Source organism: Volvox carteri, assembly GCF_000143455.1.
Source record: "Volvox carteri f. nagariensis unplaced genomic scaffold VOLCAscaffold_32, whole genome shotgun sequence".
In the NCBI taxonomy this organism is placed as follows: Eukaryota; Viridiplantae; Chlorophyta; class Chlorophyceae; order Chlamydomonadales; family Volvocaceae; genus Volvox; species Volvox carteri.
Window position 1 is genome coordinate 563,194 of NW_003307575.1, and position 10,184 is coordinate 573,377.

The following is a 10,184-nucleotide window of genomic DNA, read 5'->3' on the forward strand; positions in this document are numbered from 1 at the left end:
CTGTAACGACGCAAAAAGCCAATCTGAGCAAGAGCATTCCGGGTTCCACCTTTGCTGTGTTACAGTGGTATCGGCTGAAGTGAACCATCAAGGAAGCAGCTACCCCCCCCCTCCTTTCTCCCAGCACCCTTTCCCCCCCCCCACACACAAAAAAAGACATATCGCGGACAGCAATAAAAAAACGGTAAAAAAAGGTAAACGGGAAAGGAAAAATCAGGGTGACAGAGAATCGACCACAGGGTATCTTTGTCCGTGGCGCACAGATAGGACGAGTCTTCGCAATACATCACACCTTTTTTTACCAGAAGGACGTGCAGGGAGCGAGATCAAAAAGAGAGGCTGTGCGGGCTTGAGAGGCAAATTTAGAGGAGGGAGGGAGAGAAGAACTAAACGCTGTCCCTTCGTTACGACACACGCAACACTCATCACAATCCCATCTCCCGTGGTCCTTTGTGCCCCCTTTTCCCGACCTGTTATTACATGGGTGATTGGCCTGTTGACCCAAATCGCTTTTCACGAGGACCACGGGGACCATGGCAAGGAATAAAGCTTGTTGGCTTGTTGTGACTCAAAAGAATTTTGTATTTTTTTTTAGTCGGTGGGTGAAATTATTCCTCCTTGAGGTGTTCCCATTTCAGGAGTGCTAACTAGAATAAACAATTTAATCTAGCGCTATAAAACAACCTCACACCGTTTTATGTCTTACACCAAAGGGGAAGAACTAAAGGGTTGTCTTCTTTAGGGTTGTCTTCTTTAGTTCTTCCCCAAAGTCTCTTCTTCTTCCCCTAAAGAAGACAACCCTTTAGAAGAGACTTTGGTTCATCCCCTTTAGGGGAACGTTTCCTCGGTAGAACCGCAGCGAGAACCTGAAAAGCTGCAGCCGTAGTCGCGCGCGACGAAAGTCTTCCTCTTCCCGACTCCTTTTTTGGCGGTGAGGTCATCCAGATACACAATATAACTATCCCCTTTGGAGTGTGTGACCCAGAGGGGACAAAGAAGAGCGCAAAGCGACAACATGGTGGTGGTGGTGTTACGGATTTCCCAAATCCCACCACGCGCCATGCACCACGATGCACCGTCTTTTACACATACATACATACATGAGCAGGCGGCTGGCAGAGGTTAAGGCCTGACTTCTGCTCCCGGAGGTCCAGGTTCAAATCCGCCTGCCGACTCCTCGGGTGTTTGAGGAGTGTTGAAATGGGAGGTGGCCCCCCATTATATGGACGATGTAGGACGTGATTAAATCAACTTGCGAGCTGACCAGGAACTAAGTTGATGCGCCGGTGATCCGCTAGATTTGGTTGGATGCTGGTGGTGAGTTGCCGAACCCAACGAATACATTCTGAAGTCGGATGGGGTGACGGATTAGGGTGCCCCTCTAGCAGGGGAGAGCAGGGACTGCCCCGGGAAAGGGGGCCGCTGGCGAAGTTAACCACCCTGTAACAACATACATACATGAAAAGGTAAAATTCTTTTTCTGCATCACGTGCCGCAGTCCTTCCCTTCCCCTTGCGCACACACACAGGACCACACACACACAGGACCACCTCATGGTGATGCCGCACAGTTTTCCTAATCCAAAAAACACCTCACCAACCACCATAACCGACATAACTGACACACCCCAGGCGGTGTGGTTCCAATTACGCTCGGTTCCAATCCAAAAAAAAGCGCCGCACATGAAACGTAGGCTCGAATCCATGATCGAGAACTCAGGCCGGGGCTAGTGCCGGGCGGTGCTGAGTCCACGGGTCGTCAAATTCAGGGCCCCTAGCCATGGTGGGTGTAGTTCACCGGCAGTACAGTGTACGGCTGTACCGGCGGAAAGGCGCGGCTGTGTACGGATTGTGTTGTTGTCTAATGGATATGTACGAAAAGGGTTGAAGACCGGGTGTGAATTTTTTCATATATGTTTTCATATATGCCTGGACGAGGGATGGGGGAGAGCATCCACAATCATCATCATCATCATCATAATAATAATAATAATAATAATAATAATAATAAAAGCCGCCATGGGTAATTACGACTATAGCAACCTTCACCACACGAAGAAACTCTCCCAAACCATGACAACTCCCCCCCCCCCCACACACACATGTATACATATATAGAGCCAACGTGTACATAGACGTTGTTCACTTCGCCCAGCGACACACACACACACACACACTCAAGCAAACAGCAGCCGGCGACACACAACGCCTTGCAAAGTGGGCCCCTCTAGCTTTCCCTCTCTCCCGCCCTCCCTCCCTACCCTAAACAGCTATAACCGTGGCCGCGTCCATCTGGGTCAAGATCGTGGGGCGGCATAGAGCGTCATAGAGCAGCTCAGGAAAAGGGGAGCTTCTTTCCACCCCCTCCTCCTCCTGCTTTCAACCGCGCTCTGCCCCACAACATTGGGGGGGGGGTCATATGACACTTTGGTTCTGAATAGTCCAAGATTTCTTAGTCTTACGTGAGTCCGATTGTTTCCTCCCTAAGCTGCTACGTACCTCCCCCCGCACCTCTTATATTTCTCTGCCTCTCTCCCTCCCCCTCTCTCCTTTCCCCCTGTCTCTTTTCCTTTCTTTCTCTCTTCCCCCCCCCTCTGTCTCTCTCTCTTCCTTCTCTCTCTCTCTCTCTCTTCCTTCCTCTCTCTCTTTCTTTCCACTATTTCTCTCTCCAAGCCTTGCGACATATTCGTTCGTTCATGCACACGGACTGACAACACGTCCAGTCATGCCCGAAGGGGTTGAAGGGCCTCTCTGACGTGTTCGTTCGCAATGACGTATTACCGCAGTCGCACACACTGCAAACAAACAACAAAAAAACAGTCACTCCTCGTCGTCACCAACATCATCAGCAATTCCACTGTCGTCATCATTGCACTCTTTCCCCCCTCATATCCGACGTCTGGTCATTATCAGGTTATTTACATCACACGGCGCACGGCCTCCTTCGGTGCCGCAACCACTGATATCTCTCTCTCTCTCTTCCTCCCGCTATCCCCTCCTCCCCTCGTTTCCCTCCACCGCTGCAGCCATGGCTGACGTGTGCGGCTCCTCCTGCCTGCTGATCCTCCTCTTCCTCCGCCTGCAGCTGCTGCTAACACTGTTGCTAACTAATATACCGTTGCTGAAAGCTGCTGTTGTTTCCGGTCATCGAGTCCCAGCACTGCCGCCGCTTGCTGCCAGCGGGTCAGCAGCGTTTGCTCCTGTCTCTGGGTCTGCTGCTGCTGCTGCTCCTGGGGTTCCGGCTGTCGCTGTTCGTTCCTGTTGCAGCTTCTGCAGCCGCTCCTGGTCCTCCTGCTTCTTCTGAGTCCATCGTTCGTGGAAGCGCTTCTGCCGGGGCTCCCGTACAATCTTCTTCTCCTGCTTGAGGCATGCAGACAGCTGCCAAGTGATCTCGGAGCACACTCCTACGTACTTGCGGTATGGGTTCTCCTTACGGCACTGCATCAAAGCCTCCATGTACTGCAGCGGGGAGGGAAATCCGTTTGGGGCTGGGTAGAGACTAGGTTGGGGGTGCTGGATTAGGGTCAAGGGTCAGGGGTGTGGCGAGGAGTAGGGAGAAAAAAAGAATGGGATACGGCTAAAGGTAGCGTATGTGGGGGACGGACAAGGAGCAAGGAATTAAAGATTTTTGATGTGGGGCAGGGTCGTGTGTGACAGGCGATCAGGAATGGGCAAGCGTCGCGCCTACAGAAACGACGGCAAGTGTGCAGTGCATGCCGCGCGGTGGGTGCCACAGATATCAGTTAAGATAGGAGAGATGCGAGGTGCTTCTTGTGGAGTTGAGGTTGACTGACTTCTGTCAGTACCGACACGGTGGAAGAGTCAAGCCAGCGCATTAGCGCCTACGGGAACCAATGTAAAAGCAGGACGATCCAAAGACACTTTATTCCATGAGGACATACTATAAAGTAACAAGGCATTAAGTCCGCCCTTGGAAATCGGCTTTACCTGCCGCACACGCTTACGCGCTTGTAGCCTACCTTTCCGCATAGTGGATGCTTCTCCGGAATAAGCGCGGGGTGCATTCTTCCTTTCTTGCTAAGTGTGTTTACGTTGGAAATGCCGTTACGGTAAAGTGTGCATCCAGTCTTCCGACAGGTAAAGCGCAGTGTGTAAAAAAAAGAGTCTTGATAAGCATATAACGTGAAGCCAATTCATGTGTGACTGGCACCTGAGTTGTAAAAATGCGCTCCGTCGTACAGCGGGTATTCTTTGTTGTCCTCCTTTCCTACCCAAAGCAATCATGTATAGTCACACAGTTACGTGCTTCAGCACTGTATCTTATACGCTCCTTGTATCTGAGGACAAACCAGGGTCCGGGGGTTTTTAGGCTTCCTTCTTTATAACATGTCCTGGATACCATTTGAATAGAACGACGGGCTGCAAAACCGCATTTATCACAATGCACTACCAAATACAACCTTGTGGAGAGCACGTCAGCTCAGATAGCCAAGAGAAAGCCATGTAAATTTGGTTGCAGCAAAGGCTCCTTCCGACCGCTACTCATATCGGCCTTTTAAGTTTCATGGAGGGCATGACGGGCAGGAGGGCCTTGTAGAAGGTCAACAGGTGGGGCTGTGCATGTGAACCTCTGCCCGTGGAACTGCAGCGCAGGACCTGTCTTAGACTCGATATTGCAATATACTTGTTCCAATTTGCATGCCCTGTTAGCTCGTTTTTTTGTTATCTCCCATCTGCACTCGTGGATTGCTTGCACACAAGCCGCCTTGTCTTTTAGGGTGTATTTCCAGTGCGGATTAAGGCCAGGGATTAACCCTCTGCCCTCCATCGATACCTGCTCAAACGGCTAAGTTGTTGGCAAACTTACCTCGCCTTTTCAACCTTTGGTTCCCTTATGGAACAAAACTATGTGGTAAGCTCGTTCCTTGCCCTAATCCCTGGCCTTAATCCGCACTGGAAATGCACCTTTACTCAATCCTCCCACAATTCGTCTCGCGTGCTTACTTTACGGGCCTAGAAAAATTCTGGCGTTACCCCCGTCCCCTTTTTATTGTCCCGCGCACCCCTGCGCAGGCGACGTCTTGTGTTCCTAGTGCCAGGCATTTCACTGTCAGCCTTTTCGTGCTTTCAGGGCCCCTGGAACGTCTCAGCAGCCCATCCCAGCCCATCCCATTTCTCGATATTCTCCGTACCGACAGCCCTTCCACCGCCGTACAACTTAGGTCGCTCCCCAATAACCGCTTCCCCCAACGGCATTTAAATCCACTACTACCATTCCATCACCCTGAAGAGATCAAAAAACAGCAGAACAACAACAACAACATCATCATCAACAACAACAATTTCTCACCACCAGCACGTTAACGCCGTCGACCAGCTCCAGCTCTCCAGCGTTCACCACCTCCCTCGATGTCCAAAGTCCTCAACCTCTTCCGCCGCCGTGCCGTCGCCGAGGGAGTCGGCGAGCTGCGCCCGCAACACACACGGTCGGTTCCTTCCATGCCCCCCGTCCCCACCATGCCTTCACCCTCGCCACCAGCCCCACCACCGCCGCTGCCGCCAGTGGTACAACCTCCTCAACGCATCAACGACGGCGCCGGCGTTGACGGCGGCGACGCTACCGCCGCCGCCGCCGGCAGCGGCGGCCCACCCGCCGTGGAGCCTTCCGGCCCATCGTCCGCTGAAAACATCGTCGTCCCGCGCCGACAATCCCAAGTCAACCTGAACAAATTCCTCGCAACTGCCCCCAGTGGGCTGACCGCCGTCCTAAAACAGCCCTCCAGAGCCGAGATGTTGGAGACGCAGCGCTCCCAAGGCAGCGGCTCCCTCCCCTCACCCTACAACAACCACAACCATCACAATAACAATAACAATAACAATAATAATAATAATAATAATAATAATAATAATAACAATAGCAACATTCATTCACACTTGAGTCGGCATTCACAAAACGGCGGCGGAGGCCGAGGAACGGACCCTCCAGCGGCGGCGGCGGGTTCGAAGTCATCAGGGCGGGAACGGTGCAAATCAGTAACGGTGTCCGAAATCGCGCAGAACGTCCAAAACATTGACGTCAGCCAGGCGGCACTCATCATGATGCCGGCGCGGCTCCGTCAGGAGCTTAGTACCGTACAACAGCAGCAGCAGTCGTACTCGTCGTCGTACTCGCAGCCGCTGCCTTCCCTGGCGTCAACGCCAGCGCCGGCACTGCCCAGCCGCTCCTCGGCGCAGTTGCCCCCAGCGGCCCTAAGCGCTGACTCGGGATTGTTTGCCGCCGCCGGCGGCGGCGGCAGTGGCGTCGTACAGCAGACCCCGCGTCTAGAGCGCAAGCCCTCCATCATCAGGGAGGCTGTCAAGCTGCAGCTACAGCTGCAGCAACCGCCAGCACCTTCTAGATTGTCAACGATGGGAATGGCGGCGGCGGGGGCGGATTCAGGTTCGCCATTCCGAAACGTCCAGAATCCCGCTGGTGTCCTTGGGGCCGGCGGCGGCAGCGGCGAGCCGTCGCTGCCGGGCACCGTATCGTCATCGTTGTCGTCACCATCACAGCATCAACAGCCCGCCGCCGCCGCCGCCGCCGCCGCCGCCTCCCGATACTCCGTCGCTGTTTCCGGGTTATCGCCATTACAAATGCATCAGTCCATGAGCGGGGTGTTGTCGAGCGGCCCTAGTAGAGGGTCGTTGACCGTTAGTATTGGGTCGCCGCTATCACCCGGCGGCGGCGCGTCGCCGTCAGCGTCGTACCCGCCAAGACTGGGGCGACGGTCGGAGATGGGGGAGGCCGCCACGGCGCGGAGCCAACAGGGCAATCGAGCGGGCGGCCGGGTCTCCGAGGCGCCGCACCCCACGCCGCCAGCAACGGCGGCGCCTCCTATCCTGTCAAGCAACGGCGGTTTACCGTTGAGCCCAACTGGCAACGCAAACGGTTATCTTCCCAGCGCAATGAGCGTTAGGGACTTACGGCGCGGTGGGCTGGTGCCGCGGGGGTCGGAGGTGTTGGCGGTGGCAGCCATGGCGGCGGCGGCGGTGGAGGGAGATTCAGTGGCGGGAATACCGACCCCCAACTCCCCTTCGCACCATCACCATTATCATCAGCAACAGCAGCAGCAGCAGCAGAACCAAGATGTACGGCTCCCAGTTATTGGTGGTAACGGCACGACGTCGGCGATGGCGACGACGACGGCGACGACCCGGCGGGTGGTTATCGGCGGCGGCGGCGGTGAGGGTCGGGATAGGGACGGCCCCCCGCCGATCGGCGGCGGCGGCAGCGGCAGCGGCGGCGGTCGCGGCGGTCTGTCTGCCGCGGATATGGCGGCGCTGTCTGAGGCCATTACGTCGTATGAGGCTGAGGTAGGCTTGAAAGAAAGGAGGAATGGGGAGGGCGGCCCCCCGCCCCGCCCCGCCCCGCCCCGGCCCGGCCCGTAGAGAAGAGGTCCATCACAGCGACGCAGGGAGGTCCAGGGCTCGTTAACTCACGTACTGATGGGTTTTAGGGGGGTAAGATGAACCACCCGTTTTAGGGGGTTTGGGGGGACAGACGGTGAACCACAGACGACTGATGCTGATGTTGATACCAGATATGGACGGATGCGTCCTCAGGAACAGACAGACAGACGCTGTGCGAAGCTACCGACCAGTAGTGTGACTTGGGGGAAGTAGTCGTGGCCGCGGCGACGTGGCCAGGGAGCTAGATTGCGAATGAGAGCGTCTAGCGCTGTCGACGAGTCCAGGGGGGAGAAAAATCGAAATGACTGGCTTAGTGGGGGTAAAAGGGTGGGGGAGGATGTATGCAGAAAGAGCAAAACGTCAGCTGCAAAACGTCGCGGTGTGTGTGTGTGTGTGTGTGTGTGCGTGTAAAAGACAAAGGGGATGGGCGGAAAGGGGGGGAAATGGAGACGAAGGTTCCCATGCAGGTTTCCACATGTATGTTTGATATACATATATCCGATATACATATATGTCCGCGTCCCCCTCCTCGTCGTCGTCTCTCCGCGGCCCCCTCCGAACCTCCGATTCCCCTCGGACCCCCAGGCCGCGCGCCTGCGCGCTATGGCCATTCGTAAAGTGGACTCCCGCATCAAGCGAGCCGTGATGGATCGCCGGCTCACGTCTGACGAGGAGCCGGGTCCCGAGGCCGCCCCCTCCTCTTCCCTACTTGATGGCGGCATCGGAGCCGCTTTGCTGGCCCCCCTCCTCAACAAAGGAGGACAACAACAACAACAGCAACAACAGCACGTATCACCGCAGGCCCAGCAGCAGCAGCAGCAGCAGGGGCCAGGGGCAGGAGGGCCAGGGGGCAGCAGTGCTTTGCCGGGGGGAAGCAACAATGATGGTTCCCACGAGGAGCTGCTGACTCAACAGCAGCCGAGGAGGAGCTCCCCTTTGGGATCTAAAGTGTTGACAGGTGGGGCTGGGGGGCGGGCTGGGGGTTGGAGTGGTGGTGGGGGGCCGGGGGCTGAGGGTTGGAGTGGGGTGGGGTGGATGGGGGGTTGGACGGGGGAGCAATACATGGAAGGCAGGAGGTGGGATTACGGCTTTGGGATCTTGTGTTTTAATATGTTTGTGGGGGGATGGGGGACCCGCAGCCAGCAGGCGGCACTCCATGTACCTAATGGTACGACATGGGAAGCTGCTGCTGATGGCTCCCTCCAATAATATTACTCACCTGCCTCCCGCCCTCTTCACCCCCTCCCTCCTTCCCCCCCCCCAAACCCCACCAGCAGCGGCGGACCTGATGTCGGAGCCCGCCCCACTGCCCAAGAGGGCCCGATGAAAGGTCTGTACGGCAGACGGCGGTACCAGTCCGAACACAGCAACTACCACAACCACCACCAGTACTACAGCAACTACCACAACCACCACAACCACCACGACAAATATCAGCTCCCTAGGCCAGCTTGCGCGACACAGCCGCCAATATAGCCCCTCCACACATGTACGACATGACGCAAACCCGCACAGCCCAGACACAACAATATCTTCAGGGGACTGTTAACGCAGCAGCTCTCTCAGCGTGTATTGCGACTATGACGCAACGGGGGCGGTAAAACGAGGTGGAGGACACCTGCAACCAAAACGCCCCCGGCGGGTGGGGTGGTATTATATCACAAACACACAAACACACACACACACACACAAACACACCTCCGCTCGGACGCCTTTCGATGGCGCCACCTGTTTTGTTTGTTTGACTGTTGGCCGTGGCGGCGGGGTTCGTGGTTGAGGTGATTGCGGGGTGGTGGTGGCGGGGATTGGCGAGGATGTGTACGTGCTGGCATTTGTGTTTATTTGGTGTACCCGCAGTACCAGGCAGTACAACAGTCGTACGGGGCTGCCCCGGGGCGTGGGGGGATGGGGGTTAGGTAGGGGTGGGGGCCCGGTAGGGTCCTGCGAAACGGAGCCACTACGACTGTGCGCGGTTGTCTGCAGGATCCTGGATCCATCTGGTTTTGGATCTTGAAACCTGGACTCTGGATTATTCCTCGCGGGACGCCACGTCCCGTCATTCTCGGCGTCGTACGTGTCGTGTGTCGTTATTCGCGTAATCATCAGTTTTGCAACCAGCCAAGCAGCCTGCCAGCCATGCAGCCAGCCAGGTAGACTGCCAAACGCGTGAGTGAGAGCGTGTGTGAAGTGCGGGGGAGGGGGGAGAAGTGAGACGAACCGGATTGACGATTCGATTGAGCGTGTGTGTGTGTGGGGGGGGGGGTGAGGCGGGGTTAAGGGGTCCTGGAATACGGACCAAGAGCTCTCCCCCGCCCTCCACCCCCCACCCCCTTCCCGGGTCCTCCAGCTCTCTCCCCATATTCCCCCAACCCCGGTATTGCGCTTTCTTTTTCTCTTCCCCTTCCTTCCCCCCCTTGGCCCCTCCCTGGGGTGGGGAAGGACCACTCGGACTTCTGGATCGTACACAAACATAAAGCAATGTTAACAATTGCTTTCTTGGACATTAACTTGTGTGTGGTACCATGTTTATGATGTTCGAGGAAGCAGGGCCGACATCACGGGCGGATGGACAGGCTGACAAACTGACAGACAAACAGACTGTGAGCATATGTGATATGAGGAGAGGCGTGCATTCATTTGGCTTTTTGCCGCATAGCCCCGTCATAAAATGGGCGAGAAATAGAGGGAGGGAGTGGAGCAGGATGGAAAGAGAGAGTGTGTGTGTGTGTATGGTGTGTGTGTTACTGCGGCTTTGTGTTTTCGATTCTCGGGTTT

General features: G+C 55.9%; 2 protein-coding genes across 2 annotated transcripts; one reads left to right on the forward strand and one right to left on the reverse strand.

Annotated features, from left to right (window-relative positions):
* Nucleotides 1-2,802: 2,802 nt before the first annotated feature.
* Nucleotides 2,803-4,027, reverse strand: VOLCADRAFT_121100 (uncharacterized protein; the record flags this gene model as incomplete). The annotated part of the gene is made up of 2 exons (XM_002952824.1): nt 2,803-3,458; nt 3,980-4,027. The coding sequence occupies 2 exons, from the start codon at nt 4,022-4,024 to the stop codon at nt 3,144-3,146; spliced, it is 360 nt and encodes a 119-aa protein (XP_002952870.1). The 3' UTR covers nt 2,803-3,143.
* An 840-nt stretch (nt 4,028-4,867) lies between these two features.
* VOLCADRAFT_93548 (uncharacterized protein) lies at nt 4,868-8,736 on the forward strand (the record flags this gene model as incomplete). The annotated part of the gene is made up of 7 exons (XM_002952754.1): nt 4,868-4,872; nt 5,034-5,182; nt 5,500-5,709; nt 5,926-7,313; nt 7,389-7,460; nt 7,995-8,367; nt 8,684-8,736. The coding sequence occupies 7 exons, from the start codon at nt 4,868-4,870 to the stop codon at nt 8,734-8,736; spliced, it is 2,250 nt and encodes a 749-aa protein (XP_002952800.1).
* Between the last annotated feature and the right edge of the window lie 1,448 nt (nt 8,737-10,184).